General features: G+C 45.6%; 1 protein-coding gene across 2 annotated transcripts in view; it reads left to right on the forward strand.

The window, feature by feature from the left end:
• Positions 1–4,019: 4,019 nt before the first annotated feature.
• Positions 4,020–17,003, forward strand: part of LOC127584394 (dihydropyrimidinase-related protein 2) — a 34,113-nt gene continuing 21,129 nt past the window's right edge. Inside the window, exons 1-6 of one of the 2 annotated variants that reach the window (XM_052041179.1) lie at positions 4,020–4,462; positions 5,263–5,351; positions 5,475–5,659; positions 11,195–11,359; positions 14,776–14,837; positions 14,942–15,022. In XM_052041179.1, coding sequence (XP_051897139.1) covers positions 4,424–4,462; positions 5,263–5,351; positions 5,475–5,659; positions 11,195–11,359; positions 14,776–14,837; positions 14,942–15,022 — 621 coding nt within the window. In that variant the 5' untranslated portion in view covers positions 4,020–4,423. The remainder of the gene's footprint in view (positions 4,463–5,262; positions 5,352–5,474; positions 5,660–11,194; positions 11,360–14,775; positions 14,838–14,941; positions 15,023–17,003) is intronic. The other variant, XM_052041178.1, reaches the window with a different exon arrangement.

Raw genomic sequence — 17,003 nt, forward strand, 5'->3', positions numbered from 1 at the left:
ATAGCAGAGAGGCACATAACTGGCTGGGGAGATGCAGAGAGACACTCTCCTCAGGGTGGGGAACCTGGGTACAAACCCTATAGTACTGGCATGGGGAATCTCAGAGGGTGTTTGAAATCCTCTTGGGTCATGTATTCAAGACTGAGATGGAGAAGCTTTTAGATCCTTAAGAAATCAGGTGGGAAAGTTGATGAGGCACAGGAACAACTGTGATCGAAATGTAAGTCAAGGCAGGGGCCCAATGGCTGACTCCTCCAATCTTTGTTTTTTACATTCTTGAATCATTGAATCAAAATCTGCATGCTGAACTCTAATTGGCTGCTTAGTATGGTCTTGCCTCTTACTTCTGAGATTCGGGCCAGAGTTCAGGGATATGTGAGCAGTACAACAGCCCGGTGCTCAGGATGTGAGGGAGCAGGTTGGTGGTCTCTCCTGTCCCATTGCTCAGGAGCTCAATCATGAGAGGGGTTGATACAAAGACGAAAATACTCTGCACTGCCTGTAAAGGAAGAAGGTTAACTTTTATTTCCTTTGAATTTCCAGCAGCTGAAAAATTTTGTTAAATGTGGGTTTCTCTCCCAGAGGAAATGCCAGTGGTCGAAACTGCACATGGAGCTTCCTGAATAACACGATCCAACAAGGATCCACTGGACAGGTCATCTTTGTTAGAGCACATTGACCAAGTGAATGGATGATAAGGTCCACTGATTGGTACACTTGGCTAGGTTGGCCAGATCGGTGGTCTGTTACAAACCTTGAGATGTCTGGTTTGATCACAACCAGAGGTAGTATAGGGTCATAGTTGTAAGATCAGCTCCTGCCCCTCTTCCAGTGATTCCTGACTGAAAGTAACCCCATAAAGAGCTGGTGCTGTCCATGGTGACACCTTTTAACAGTCACCACCCAGGAAGGAACAATTACTGTTTTCAACCCAAACCCAGGGAACCTGTGCCAACTGCAACCATCCTTGGCTGGCAACATCTTCACCAGAAGGATGGCTCACTGCCATCTTCCTGAGGACGTTTACTAACGGGCAATACATTCCTGCGATATCGATATAGAACACTACAGCACAGTACAGGCCCTTTGGCCCACAATGTTGTGCCAACATTTTATCCTGCTCTAAGATCTATCTAACCCTTCCCTCCCATGTAGCCCCCTATTTTTCTATCATTCATGTGTCTAAGAGTTTCTTAAATGTCCCTGATGTATCTGCCCTCACAACCTCTGCAGGCAGTGCGTTCCACACACCCACCACTCACTGTGTAAAAAAAAACTTACCCCTGACATCCCCCTCATATCTTCCTCCAATCACCTTAAAATTATGTCCCCTCGTGTTAGCCATTGTCGCACTGGGATGGTTGGTGTTGGTGAATTTTCCCCGAGGTCTGAACTAACAATTCACGGTCAAGATCTGGAATCCCAACATGGCAGCTGAGGAGAGTACATTCAATAAATCTGGAAATAAAAACCATGGTGGGCCTGCAGAGTGGCACAGCTGGTAGAGCTGCTGCCTCACGGTGCCAGAGACCAGGGTTCAATCCTGACTTCAGCTTATGTCTGTGTGGAGTTTGCATGATTTTTCTGTGACCACGTGGGTTTCCTCCGGGTGCTCCAGTTTCCTCCCACATCCCAAAAAACGTGCAGGTTGGTAGGTTAATTGGCTGGTGTATCTTTCCCCTAGAGTGTAGGTAGGTGGTAGAATCTGGTGGCAGCTGATGGGAATGTGGGGAGAATAAAAATGGGATTCATGTGGGTGGGCGCTTGATGGCTAGCATGGACTCAGTTGGCCGAAGGGTCCATTTCCGTGTTGTATGACTCCACAAACTCTATGAAACTATTGGATGGTTGTTAAAACCTAACTGATTTGCTCATGTCCTTGAGAGAAGGAAGTCTGCCATCCTTGTCTGGTCTGTAGCTGCCTTCTGAATATGCTCAGAAAGCCACACAGTCCAGGGGCATTGGAGAATAGGCAATGACAGGTTATCCAAATGGACAATGCCCACACCCTGTGAATATAGAGAAAATGCTGTTAGAATAAATACTGGGACGTGGGGGTGGGTGCGAAGGCAGAGTTGAGGATCAACCTTGATCTTATTGACTGTCAGAACAGACTCAAGGGGCCGAATGGCCCTTGTGTTCTTATTAAAGGAGGCTGGGAGAAAAGTATGCGAGGATGGCAACCAGTCAACATCAGAATGAGAAGAGATTATTGTTTCATTTTAAATGTCAGTTCAGATCAGGTGTCTCACACTGACAGTGAGCTGCTTTTTTCAGGTACTGAATGTCTTTCTATGTTTTTCAAACAGTTGAGGTTTTTTTTAAAAATATCGGCACACCTATAAATGTTTGTATCATTTAGAAAGAGGACATTGGTAATTTATGACTTTGTGAATGATTCTTGGCAAATATCACAATTCATTTGTAATGTTTGATTTGTAGGTTGATTTTTCCTATCCCTGCAGTTATGTTCTTTGAATATTAGTTCTGCAACTCAACTAGATCCTGTAGATGTTGGAATCTGGAGCAACACACAAAGCTGGAGGAACTCAGTGGATCAGGCGGTATCTGTGAAGGGAGACGGACAGTCGATGTTTCAGGTCAAGACCCTTCATTGGGACTGAAAGAGTATCTCTCCTCTGAGTTCCTCCAGCTTCTTGCGTGTTGATCATCTAGATCCTTCCCCAGATTTCGACCTCATGATCATTCCCAATTTCACTCCCAGCAACCTTGGTAATGGTGACTTCTACTGCCAAGGTCCTGAGCTCTGGAATTCTTTCCATGATCCCCTCCAACCTTCTCCCAAGAATCTGGATTTGCTGATTTTCAGAGAAGTGCACATCCTTAACATTAAGGTGTGTGTAATCTCACATTGTTTCAGATAATCACTGGCGTCAGGGCCTGCACCCCTCCTTGTCACAGTTAATCTGCTGGAGGAACTCAGCGGGTCGAGCAGCATCTGGGGGAGGAAAGGAATTGTCGACGTTCCGGGTCGAAACCCTGCATCAGGACTGAGAGTGGAGAGGGGAGGCAGCCAACATAAAGAGGAGAGAGGCAATTGTGAGATAGGGGCCAGTGGATGATTGGTGGATTGAGGAGGGGTGAAGGATATCTTCTCTCATCACTCTCAGTCCTGACGCAGGGTTTCAACCCAAAACGTCACTAATTCCATTCCCTTCACAGATGCTGCTCGACCTGCTGAGTTGCTCCAGCAGATTGTGTGTTGCTCCAGATTCCAGCGTCTGCAGTCTATTGTGCCTCCCCTTGCGTACAGCTCTGCCCTCTTTGAGATCTACCACTCAGATCACACCTCCCGTGATATCACCTCATGGGGCATGTCTGTTCTGTCACGGTAAGATTACCAAAGCAGACAGAGGAGGAATTCAAAGAATGTTCTCAAAACCTCCTTGAAAACGTCCAGCAGCCTGGACATCCCAGCTCACAACTGCTCAGAGTGGAGGATCACTCTGTCCAGGAGCACGGGGAAGCACTTGGGGCCCATGGCTCGTAGTTCTAGCGACCCGAGTTAAATGCTGACCTCGGGTGCTATCTGTGTGGAGTTTGCATCTGTGGAAGGGACACAGGGAGCTCACCACCTGCCTGCTCCTCAAGGCACCTCCTTCCTCAAGGTCAGAAGCTTCTAAGGGCCACACACTGCTATCATTGGTCACCTCAGGACACACACAAGTGGAGTGGAAGCAAATCATCCTCCATCTCTTGGGACTGCTTCAGAAGATGGGACATGGTGGTACCCCCTGACGCCATATGAGTGCTAGGTAATGGAAGTTGTTGTTTTATCAGGCTGCTTGGATGCATTTGTACCTATGTCCCACTACAGAGGTTGATGACAGAGGATTGGCAAGGGATATACAGTCAAAGCTAAAGGCCAAACTCGGTGTTGCGGCAGTTTTCAACCCTTCGGCCATTTAATTTAAAGTGAGGTTGTCATTTTTGATTCCTGTGAGAGGAAAGTCGATGGGTGAAACGAGATAAAGCAAGCAAAGAACCCCACCCTTGCTGGTGAGGGCTGAGATAGGCAGCAAATCCGTGCCTTTGTGGGCTGGAAGATTTCGCTTCCACACAATGCTGGAGGGGGGGAAACGAGCTGATCTCACGTCCCGTTGACTGAAACCAATCGCGGTAGCGGAGAGGCTGGGCTTGCGTTAGTGCTGGGTGCGGCAGGGCGCATGCTTGCAACCGCAGCCTGGTCTAATTGCATTATTGCTGTTGCCTGTCCCGGCTGGAAGCGGCTCGATATTAAAAAGGGGGGAGGCTGCAAAGGGGAAAAAAAAGAGAAGCAGGAATAAAGGCGTGCAATTTAAATATATATCTATATTTAAAAATAAAAGCATTGTGAAGCTGCAGCGACAATCGGATCTTGCAACACGGGAAACTCTGCATTGAATTGCAAGTAATCACAGCCATGTCTTACCAAGGCAAGAAAAATATACCACGCATCACGGTAAGGAATCGGGGGCTTTTGTGGAATCCGCGGGGTCGCTTCCTTTTGCAATTTCACGTTGAAATTCCAAGTGCTTGCAGAGCCCGGAACTGGTTTAAAGGGACGGTTCGACCTGCACTGTGCAGTGCAGTGTTTTGTTTTAACGTCCTGGAACCAAGGACAGCGACTGTGCGATACTTTGAAGAGATAATGGCGGTGTCTGGGTCTGGGAGTTTTCCCCCCTCTGTCTCCCCTTCCCCACAATTGTGAATTCATAATTGCAGAAAAAAATATTCCCCGGGCTCTGATCAAATTGCAGACAATCCTTCTGAGAGAAATAATTGAAAACGTCTTTTTTGTGCAAAATGCTGCAAATTAAATATTTTGCATCATTCTCCCGTTCCTCCCCAAATGCATTGCAACAAAGGTATTTCTTATGACCGATTGATACTGGCGATTTTAGATATTAAAAAAATAATGCAAATATCTTTTGGATCTTAAGAGTGCTGGATCGGTTGTGTCTGTTGTAAATATGAAGATCTGGAATATTCTGGGTGGGAGTATATGCCAATTTTTCTGCATTGAATCCTCCCCCCGCATTTGGGTACAAAAATATGGTAGGCTTGATTAACCACACTGGCTCTTGAAATAATAGAAATTGGTACAGTACTTGCATGGGCATTTTGCTAGATCGTATCTTAATATTGAAATATTTGGGCTTATTTTTAAGCAAATATTACATTATTGTACTAATATGTCAAGAGCAGGAGTCAAAATTGAAATTGTCTTCAAATGAATGGATCTTAATTGATGCCTTTCAGAGCGAGCGTATGCTAGTAAAAGGTGGAAAAATCGTTAATGATGACCAGTCATTCTTTGCTGACATTTACGTGGAAGATGGACTGATCAAGTAAGCTATCTTTATTCTGTTGCAGTAGGAATTTAGTGTGTCTTTTGAAGAGATTGTAAATCAGCCATTTATTGGAAAGTTGATTATATTTTTTAAAATAAACTTTCTTTTTGTGTGTCTTAGGCAAATTGGTGAAAATCTGATTGTTCCTGGTGGGGTTAAAGTTGTAGATGCCCACGGAAGGATGGTTATACCAGGGGGGATTGATGTCCACACCCGCCTACAGATGCCCAGCAAGGGGATGACGGCCGCTGATGACTTCTCCCAGGGAACAAAAGCAGCCCTGGCTGGAGGCACAACCATGATTTGTAAGCTTTGATTTTATTTCCTTCCAAAATTCTCTCTCTGTTTTGAAGAAAAATGGTATTTTTTAGCAAGGGAAATGCACCTTGAACAAATTTGTAAAATGATTACACAACTGCAATTAAATTGAATAGCAAACAGCCTGGGGAAGGGTAACAATGGATCAAATGCAGTGTAAATGGGAAGCGTGCACTGTATAAATAGATGGTTTGTAAATGCACCTGTGCACATCTTCTGTAAATCACTACTCTGTGCCTTGTATAATAATTGCATACAGATAGCAAGTAGTCTAGATTGGCCAAGTCTCTCCTCTTCATGTGATTCTTTTATTATATATGCGTGTATATATTATTATATCTGCATTTCTTAAATAAAGTCGCTCCTCTTAGGTTTACACCCCTTCCCATCGCTCTAGAAATTGAACATGGGAAGGGAGCAATCATTTGATTCCACCAAACCCATCGATGTTTTGCACAGATTGTATAACTTGGAGTTCAGAAGGTTAAGGGAGATTTGATTGAAGTTTAAGAAATTGGGAGGGACTCTCAGTATGAATGGAGCAAAACTATATCCATTGGTTGGGGAGTCTAGGACTTGGGGGCAGAGGCCAAAGGTTAGGACAAATCATTCAGCAATGGAATTAGAAAACATGCGGAGAATGGTAGAAATTTGGAACTGTTCTACTGCCAAAGGCTATTGATGCTCAGCAGTTGCTAATTTGGAATAGATAAGTTATTGCTGAACAAAGATACTTAAGTAAATCGGGCAGAGGTGTAAGGCATTAGATTTAGGAACAGCTTGAATGATTGAACAGCTGAACGGTCTCTCACTCCAATGTTTCAAACCAGTTGGGTCCATGTGGCCAAATGCAATCCTGATTTGTATGCATGAGGGTCACTTCTGCAGATGAAAGCATTGGCAATCGGGTCTTGAGCCGGAACCTCCACAATAAAAACCGAAAGTGCTGGAAACACTCAGCAGGTTGGGCAGCATCTGTGGAAAGAGAAACACTGATTGTTTTAGGTTGAAGACCCTTCAAGTGGGAAAGGGAATTTAGGATGAGGGGCCCATGATTTTATTCTTGATTGGCAATGGAAGATGCCAAATAGTGCTCTCTGTTGACGTGGACTGTGGGAAGGTGTGGAATTGATGGTAGAGGTGTGCATAATCTTGAGAGATCTGGACGAGCTTAAACTGTGTTGCAGGGTTGGGATTGAAACAGCAACCTATCAGGAAGTCCTGTTCAGCTCAGAGTCCCAGGTCTCCTCTCATAGTTTTATTGACTGAGGGGACGTGAGAGGCTGTGGCAAGGCTAGTGTTTAATATAAATATCTCTGAGAAAATGGTGATGATCCACCTTCTTAAATTGCTGCAGTCCACTTGATGCAGTGTGCACATTTTTTTTTTGTTGCTTGACACAATGACTTGCTGAGCCATTTCAGAGTGCAGTTGAAATTCATCCACAATACTCCAAGACTGGCATCATGTTTAGACCAGATGGAGGACATTGTTCCAAAAATCCAGTTGATTCACCGATCTGCCTCGGGGCCACCATTAGGAGTAACGATCTTTTTCATTTAGATTCACTCCATTAATTGAACTTACTCCAGATGTACAATGGATTGTTTCCCTTTTACCAGTACAGTAGTAACCACGAAGCCACCACAGCCCTCAACTAACTCTGCCAGTTATCAACTGGGAACCTGGCCCCAGGTGATGGAAACTGTTGGAGTTGTCAGCTAGGTTGAGAGTCTGAGGTCTGAACACAATTGAAGAGCTGGGCCAGGGAATTGGCTGCAGGGATGGAAATTGAGGTTTGAAAAAGAATGATCAATTTAACTTTCAACACTGCGAATGTTATCATTTAATCAGCAGCCTGAAACCCACTGAATGCAGTCATGTGTTGTTCTCCCCTAATGGAATCTAAATTTTGGAAACAGGACATCATGCCACCATTGATCTGGTGACCTTGGGTGCATTTCTTCCCTCATTGGCTCTGAGTGTTTTGCAGGGGATGGCAGAGAATTATTATGGGCTGAATGTCCTCCTCCTCCTATCTTGACAGGAAATATGGAAACTGCAGGGTCAGCTCGGCCATCTGCGGCTGGGCAGTGAGGTGTCTGAGCCAAGTTCGTGGATGGTCCAGTGGGTACTAGGGCTAGTTTCTGATGCATGTGCCAGCTTTGACCCGAGAGCTGAGTTGCCTGGGTCAAAGTTGAACCTGCCTGGGCACCACACAAAAAGCTGGAGGAACTCACTGGGTCTGGCAGCATCTATGGAAGGAACTGGATAGTTGCCGTTTTGGGTCGAGACCCTTCATCTGGACCAGCAGTCATCTGGAAAAGCAGTCCAGGTGAAGGGTCTCGACCCCAAACGTCGACTGTCCATTTCCCTCCATAGATGCTGCCTGACCTGGTGAATCCCTCCAGCTCTTTGCACATTGCCCCAGCTTCCAGCATCTGCAGTCTCTTGTGTCTCCATCTAGCCTGGGCGCCAGTTGGCCCTGATGCTCTTGTGATAAGGAGAGGGGAACATTGGAAAGAATTGCAATTCACTGGCAAGAATTCCATTTCAGCTTGACTGGCCCCCGAGGAGGAGCAGCCTCTTGAAACTTCCTGCAGAGGATCACAATATAAATGTGGACTTGAACCCCAGTGACAGTTAATGCCCTCATGAAAGAGAAGGAGAAAAAAGGGCAGCACGGTAGTGTAGCGGTTAGCGTGACGCTATTACAGCGCCAGAGACTTGGGTTCAATTCCGGCCGCTGTCTGTAAGGAGTTTGTACGTTCTCCCCGTGTGTCTGTGTGGGTTTCCCCCGGGTGCTCCAGTTTCCTCCCACATTCCAAAGACGTACGGGTTAGGAAGTTGTGGGCATGCTATGTTGGTGCCGGAAGTGTGGCGACTCTTGTGGGCTGCCCCCAGAGCACCCTACACAAAATATGCATTTCACTGTATGTTTTGATGTACGTGACTAATAAAGATATCTTGTATCTTATATTGTGACCGAACCTATCATCCAGAGTTAAATTCCACCAGTAGTACACTATGAGCAAAGACCATCAGTTGGCTACTTCCAGTTGTCTGATTGATGGCTTGCAGTCGTTGACCAGACCGCTTCAGTTAGCGGTTAGCTGTGGATTTGGCCAGTCTCTGTGGTGTGAACACTTCCACGGCTTCACTGGAGGGTCAGCAAAGTGAACTGCTTGGTTTTTTTTGATGCTGGTTAGAGAGATGCTGGCGGAGTGCCTGATTAAACTGTGGTACGGGGCTCCACCTGACACTAAGATTTTACCTGAACAGAATTTGGAGTTGTGTGGCATGTGATTCTGCCTTGTTCTCTAGTTCTGATCTTTATGGCTCAGAACAGGCAACCAGAGAGGGGTGGGGGAGATGTAATAATAAATCTTTAAGGGAATGTGGCTTGAAGCGAAACGTATGTATTTTCAGTCCTGGTGATCCTCGGACCTTGAGGATTGATCCTCTCCTGGATAAGATAAGATTTCTTTATTAGTCACATGTACATCGAAACACACGGTGAAATGCATCTTTTGCATAGAGTGTTCTAGGGGCAGCCTGCAAGTGTCGCCACACTTACGGTGCCAACGTAGCGTGCCCACAACTTCCTAACCCATACGTCTTTGGAATGTGGGAGGAAACCAGAGCACCCAGAGGAAACCCACGGGGAGAACGTATAAATGGCTGGAACTGAACCCGGGTTGCTGGCACTGTAAAGCGTTATGCTAACTGCTGCACTACTGTGTATGTCCATTAATTCAGGGAAATAAATCAGGTCATTGACTGGAGGGCATGGATTAAGCCAGTTGGTAGTATCAGATGGGAATAAAGGTGTTTTATGGTGGGTGAAAGAGTGGTGGTCAGGAAAAAAAAACCCTCGCCACATTTTATAAAGTCCTTGGAGGAGCACTCATGTGCTCTAACTCACAGGGCTACAGACAGGGAGGTGGGATTAGTCTGAATCTTCTTGTTGCATGGACACGATTAGCTGAATGATTGTCTTCGACTGGGGTCTTCTGATGTGTAAATCTATGTGTGAATTATGACCCTGAGCTTGGTTGCAGTATTTCCCAAAGTCTGAATGTGCTCCCAACATTAGAGAGTCTCTGGATTAAGTCCAAGCCTTGAGCAGAGATGTCTGGTAGTTCTTTCCTTGTTTTCCCTGCTTCAGGACACATTAGGGATCAAACCTTCTTCGCACTTGGGTTGCACAGTAGCGCCAGAATTAGTGCTGCTACTTCCCAGCTCCCAGCATCCCAGTTTGATCCTGACCTCTGATGTGGAGCTTGAAAGATTCTCCTGCGATGGTGTAGGTTCCCAGAGAAACAAAGGACTGCAGATGCTGGAATCTAGATGAAAAACATGATGATGCTGGAGGAACTCAGCAGGCCAAGCAGCATTGTGGAGAAAAGCAGGCGGTCAGCGTTTCGGGTCAGGACCCTTCTTCAGGACTGAAGATAGGAAAAGGGGAAGCCCATCACTTCCCTCCCAGAAGGCATGAAGCTCTTTGCCCAGATGTTGTTCTGCACTGGTGGGTTGGGCTCCTCCTTTTCCTATCTTCAGTCCTGAAGAAGGGTCCTGACCTGAAACGTTGACCGCCTGCTTTTCTCCACAGATGCTGCCTGGCCTGCTGAGTTCCTCCAGCATCGTGGTATTTTTCATCGTGGTATGGGGGTCCCCCCCAGGATGCTTTGGTTTCTTCCCACATCCCAAAGACATGCTAATAATTGGCTTCTGTAACTTAGTCCCTGGGGTGGGAAAATGTCAAAAGAACCAAAGGGGGGTAGATAGTATGTGTGTATAAGTCACAAGGATACAAGACGGGGAATGGGACTGATGGGATTACCCTGCTGGGGGCTGACATTGACTTGATGTTCTGAATGGCCTCCTGTAGTAAATATATTTTGTCTCCAACAGTAAGGAATATGAATCACTCCTACTTAAGTGAGCTGGCTGTTTTCTCCCATTGGCTCATTCTGTTCCTGCTGCTTTTGGTGGGGGCTGATGGGTTGAATCAAACCCTCTCCTCAAAACAAAATAAAGAAGCCCTCACATCTTGATAACTTTCTCTCTACCCGTCCGTCACTTCCCTCCCAAAAGGCACAAAGCTCTTTGCCCAGGTGTTGTTCCACACTGGTCGGTTGTCCCTTTGATAAATTGGGACGTATTGTCTTCCTCTTCATTTGATTATCCACTTGTGGGGCGTAGATATCGCTGGTGGTGTCTATAGTTATTACCCATCCAACAGTGGTGAGTCTGGAGTTGCATATAGGCTAGACCAAATGAGGATGGCAGATTTCAATCTCCAAAGGCCATCGGCAAACATTTTCACTATTCTGTAGTTTCATTGATGTCATTATTGATACTAGAATTTTTCTTTTTATCGATTGAAATCACCGAGGTGCTGTGGTCGGATTTGAAATCGTGTCCCTGGATCAGCTTTGGCTGTCAGTCCGGTGTCTTATCCGCTGCACTACTGTACCCCGACGTATGTGCCCACATAACGTGTACGGTGTTTGTTTCAGTTGACCATGTACTGGTGGAGCCTGGGGTCAGCTTGATCACGGCGTTTGAACAGTGGAGAGATTGGGCGGACAGCAAGTCCTGCTGCGACTACTCATTACACGTTGATATCACCGAGTGGTACAAAGGCCTGCAGGAAGAGATGGAGTTCCTGGTGAAGGAGCACGGTGAGCTTTTGGGTTAAGAAAGAGTCTCTAGTGTCAGCACGGAGGGAAGCCTGCATGCCAGGTTGTGCAGAGAACGTCTCTGCATTGCAGTAACTTAACCTGTGTGTAAAATGGAAGGAGTCTCTGGAATGGGGTGAGGGGGAAGCAGGTATGTAGGAGTCATAGAGTAATACAGCATGGAAACAGGCCCTTCGGCCCAACTCATCCATGCCAACCAAGATTCCAATCTAAGCTCGTCCCATTTGCCCACGTTTGGCCCATGTCCCTCTGAATCTTCCCTATCCATAAGTCAGTGGTCAGAGAATTTGGGCCATTGGTGAAGATTGGGCTGGGTCACGACGCACTCCATGTTCGGATGGCTCGTCACTGAACCACGTTTTGATGCCAAGTATAAACACTTGGGTGGAATTGAAGTAGAAAATGCTGGAAACCCCCAGCAGGTCAGGCAGCACCCGTGGGAGGAGTTAATGTTTTGGGTTGAAGACCCTTCATCAGAACTTTGGTGAAGGCTGAGAAGGAAGAATATTTTGCATTTCCATAGTATCAGCTGCAACTTGGGGCATTGCAGCATGCTTTGCTGCTGACTAAGCACCAATGCAGTGAGTCATTGCAGGAAATACAGTAGTTAATATGCTCACAGCAAGCTCCCACTGAAACAAACTGTGTGATAGCAATGGGTGGTCTGTTGATTGAGGAATAAATATTAGCCTGGAGCCAAGTGATGACTCTTGTGCCGAGGGACCTTTTACATCTGCTCGGCTGAGTAGATGACAAATGTCTCGTCTGAAGGACATCACCTCTGGCCGTGTAGCATTCCCCACTACTGCACTGAAGTGTGGAGACAGTCATTGAGCTTGGAGCTTTGCAAGGCGGACTCACATCTATAACCTTCCTGACTCAGAGGGGAGATGCAACCCCACAGGCAAAGCTGATTGGCTGCCATCTGGGAGAGTTTAAAAAAAAATTGAGGATTGTCCCATGAGTTTAATTTGGAAGTGGGACATAGAGCCTGTTTGAGCTCTCTTGGGACTGAACACATGCCCCTCCATCCAGAAGAAAGAGTCAAAGATGAAAGAATTTGTCCAGTTAAAAAATAATGTAAAACTGTTGTCATCTTTATACTTTGAGGAATGCTGGAGTCCGTTGATCCAGAGGGGGCAAAAAACAAGATACACTTGCCCTGGAAGGAGTGCAGCAAAGATTTATTGGACTAAACATGGGTTAGGATAGGATTAGTGTAAGTGGGTTGTTGATGATCGGTGTGAACTCAGTTGACCGAAGGGCCTGTTTCTGTGCTGTTTCTCTGTAGGACTGGATGGGGAGATGAGGAAAGATTAAGCAGACTAGGCTAGAGAACAAGGTAAATTTAATGAAACATACAAAATTCTTTCAGGACTCGACAGGTTGGATACAGGGAAAGTGTATTCCTCTGACTGAGGAATAAGGGGTTTTGGACTGATGTCAGGAGAAATAAAGTGAAAATTTGGAAGTCTCTACCTTGGTGAGTTGTGGACACTTGGTCAGTAAGTCAAAACCATAGACTTCTGGATGTTGAGGGAATTGAATGATATGGGATGTCGTGTTGGAAAATGGTGCTGGAGTAGAACATTGCCCATGTTCTTGATGAATAGCAGATGGCCTCAAAGAGCTGGAGGGCCTGTTCCTCCTTGGTGCAGCTGTGACACTTGTGGTCTTCTGAAATAGCCCCACTAGAGACTGGGTAACTTCCCCAGGGTATCACAAGGCCTGGGTCGGATCAAGGTTTGAGGCAGGATGGTTTTCTTCAGCGAAAATGAAATCTAACAGACGTCCGTACATCGAGTGACTCCTGGGGAACAAAAGGAACGGAATTTCGTTGAGAATTGTTGGTTGAAAAAGGACTTGAAGCAGGTGAAAAGTTGATTGTAGGTACAATTCAAGGATTTAGAAGTTGGAAAAATCTACAGGAGGGATAGATTACCCTTTGCTGCTCAGACGTGGAATGAGAGAAATTTATCTTTCTGGTCAAATAACATTAGTGAATTTTGGCCTAATTTTTTTGGAATTACACTGAATCGAGCATCAGAATTATCTGAGGAGCTAGAGCCAAGGAAACAGCAGAAGTACTTTTTAATGTGATTTTGTGCTTATTCTAATTAACATCTTTAAAGATAAATAAAGGCAAAGAGATGAGCCTGAGATGTCTTGCCAAATGACATCTTATTTTAATTTGATGTTGGCACAAAATATTGCAAGTTAAATGGTTTGGGTAAAATTTCAAACTTTCTGATCACGTAGTTAATGTACCATTCCTTGCTGGCTTCCCAACTTCTCCCTACATAAACTTGAGCTCATCTGAAACTCTGCTGCCCAGATCCTCTCAAAGTCCTGTTCACCCCAAACCCTCCCCCCTCCCCAGTTCTCACTGAGCTACACTGGATCCTGGTTAAGCAACCCCCTCAGTTTTCCAGTTGTAAATTTCTTAAATTGCTTTATTATTGTCACATACACCAAGGTACAGCGGAAAAACTTTGTTTTGCATGCCACCCATACAGATCATTTCATCACATTAGTACATCGAGGTAGTACAAGGGAAAAGCAATCACAGAATGTAGAATATAGTGTTACAGTTACAGAGAAAGTGCAGGTAGACAATAAGGTGCAAGGCCCTGATGAGGTAGATTATAAGGTCAAGAGTCCATCTTATTGTACAGGAGGTCCATTCAATAGTCTTACATTCTGAAATCCCTCCCCATCTCCTCCAGCCTCTCAATCCTCTGAGTTCTCTGTGCTCCTCCTCCAACTCTGGCCTTCTGGATTTTTAATTGTCCCATCATTGCAAAAATTTTCAGCTCGGGAATTCCTGCCCTTTTCTCCTCCAACTCACTTTCTTCCTCCTTCCAAAATGCCCAAAGACCAACCTCTTTGACCAAGTTGGTACTTCCTGGCTTGGTATCATTATAGTTGATAATTACCCTGTGAAGCAGCTACATGGCATCATTAAATGCACTATCTAAATGGACGTTGTTGTACCGCTATCTGTCAGCATTGTCCAAAAGGACCTGGTTTTCATTGACGTTGAAGCCACCCATTCAGCAGAACAGTTTTATGTCCAGAACCTTGTAGAAGTTTATATATGGGAGGAGAAAGAGGTAGAACCTGCGTGAGGCAGCAGGTATCTCCTTGGCATCAAGAGTCCGTAGCCAATGTGGACCATCAAAAGGAAAGAATGCAAACACCCTGACAAGGTATGACCCATACTTAAACAGAGTCAACTGTAGCAATTCACAGTGTATATGCAGCCTTTCAAAGGATCTCCATTCAATGATCTAGCATTGATTCTGCCCAGGTTAATAATGCAATAACATTGACTTAATGTGGGAATCTAAAAGCCATCCAACAAAGTAAACTCCTACTCTTCCACTCCTTTTCACTAGGTGTGAACTCCTTCCTCATCTACATGGCTTACAAGGAACGCTACCAGCTCTCTGATGCCCAGGTGAGGTCGCAATGTAATGGCACAGCTACTCTGAGGAGCATCGTACCCTCTCCTTGGGTTCGGTGACATCTATTAATTGGTCTCGTTTTTTTTTTTGCTCGCAGATGTATGAAGCCCTGAGCGCGATCCGCGACATGGGCGCCATCGCCCAAGTTCATGCTGAAAATGGTGACATTATTGCTGAGGTACCACACAGCTGGCGAGTGTCGGGGCACGTGCGTGGTTATCTGAAACCACTGAGGTGGAAGTGACAAATTGGCATCTCCAGCATTCATTGGGCATCACTTCATAGTTGACTGGGTTAAGCAAACGGCAATGGTCTTGCATTAACTTGAGTGGAGATTTCATAGAGTCATGCAGCAGGGAAACAGGCCTTTTGACCCAGGTGGTCCATGTTGACAAAGGTTCCCATCTAAACTAATCCTATTTGCCTGCATTTGGCCCATATCCCTCCAAACCTTTCCTATCCATGTACCTGTCCAAGGGTCTTTTAAATGTTTTTAATGTACCTGCCTCAACCATTTCCCTTGTAGCTCATTCCACACACCACACTCTGGGTGAAAACATTGCCCCTTGGGTTCCTATTAAATCTCTCCCCACTCACCCTAAACCCATGCCCTCTAGTTCTTGATTTCCCCACCACTGGGGAGAAAGACTGTGTGCATTCACTCTATCTATGCCCCTCATGATTTCATACACCTCTGCAAGATTGCTCCTCATTCTCCTACACGCCAAAGAATAAAGACCCTCTTTCCATAACCCAGTCCCTTGAGTCCCGGCAACATCCTTGAATCTCCTCTGCACTCTTTCCAGCTTAATGGCATCTTTCTTATAGCAGGGTGACCAAAACTGAACACAATACTCCAAATGTGGCCTCACCAACGTCTTTTACAACTGCAACGTAACATCACAACTCTGTACTGAGTGCCTTGATTGATGAAGGCCAGTGTGCCAAAAGCCTTCTTCACCACCCTGTCTACCTGTGATGCCACTTTTGGAGAACCATGTACTTGTCCTCCTAGGTCCCTCAGTTCTACAACACTCTCCAGGGCTCAACCGTTCACTGTGAAAGTCCTACCCTGCAAATGCAATGTTAGCATTTATTTTGAGAGGACTAGAATATAAAAGCGAGGCTGTAATGCTTAGGCTTTATAAGGCGTTAGTCAGACCACATTTGGAGTATTGTGAGCAGTTTTGGGTCCAATACCTAGGGAAGGATGTGCTGGTGTTGGAGAGGGTCCAGAGGAGGTTTATGAGAATAATCACGGGGACAAAAGGGTTAGTGTATGAGGAGCGTTTGATGGGGACATCTCATTGAAGCCTCCGGAATATTGAAAGGCCTGGATGGAGAGGATTTTTCCAGTAGTGGCAGAGTCTAGGACCAGAGGGCACAGCCTCAGAATAAAAGAATGTCTCTTTAGAACCAAGATGAGGGGGAAATTCTTTAGCCAGAGGTGGTGAACCTGTGGAATTCATTGCCACAGGTGTGGAGGCCAAGTCATTGGGTATATTTAAAGCGGAGGTTGATAGGTTCTTGATTAGTGAGGGCATCAAAGGTTACAGGGAGAAGGCAGAAGAATGGGGTTGAGGGGGAAAGATAAATCAGCCGTGATCAAATGGCTGAACAGACTTGATGGGCCGAATGGCCTACTTCTGCTCCTATGTCTTATGGTCTTACCCTCATTTATCTTATTCAAATTAAACTCCATTTACCATTCCTCGGCTCACTTACCCAGCTGACCAAGATCTCTCTGTAATTCCTGATGACCATTCTCCAATTCTGTGCCAGGAGAACGGTTGGTGGGGAAGTACGAGATGTTCATAGGACAAGAGGATCGATACTAGATCATTCAGCTTCTGGTTTGATCCCTACTGATCGACAACCTAACTCCATCCACCTGCATCTCAGATTCTCAAATTGATCTGAATTCACAGTAGGAACTGGTCCATAATTTGGCTTTGGCTTGGTGAATTTCACATGCAGGGGCACTGAATGCTTCCAGACATTTATTCTGAATAGTTTTCACTTTGTCCTTTTAGAAGGCCGGTGAACTTCAACCACCTGACTGAGTAATCAATAAGAATATAAGTGGTTGGGGAATTTTGCACCTTGAACTTGCTCTGCCATTCTGTAAGATCTCAGTTGATTTGGCCTGCCTACCTTCT

This window comes from Pristis pectinata, chromosome 29 (assembly GCF_009764475.1).
Source record: "Pristis pectinata isolate sPriPec2 chromosome 29, sPriPec2.1.pri, whole genome shotgun sequence".
In the NCBI taxonomy this organism is placed as follows: domain Eukaryota; kingdom Metazoa; phylum Chordata; class Chondrichthyes; order Rhinopristiformes; family Pristidae; genus Pristis; species Pristis pectinata.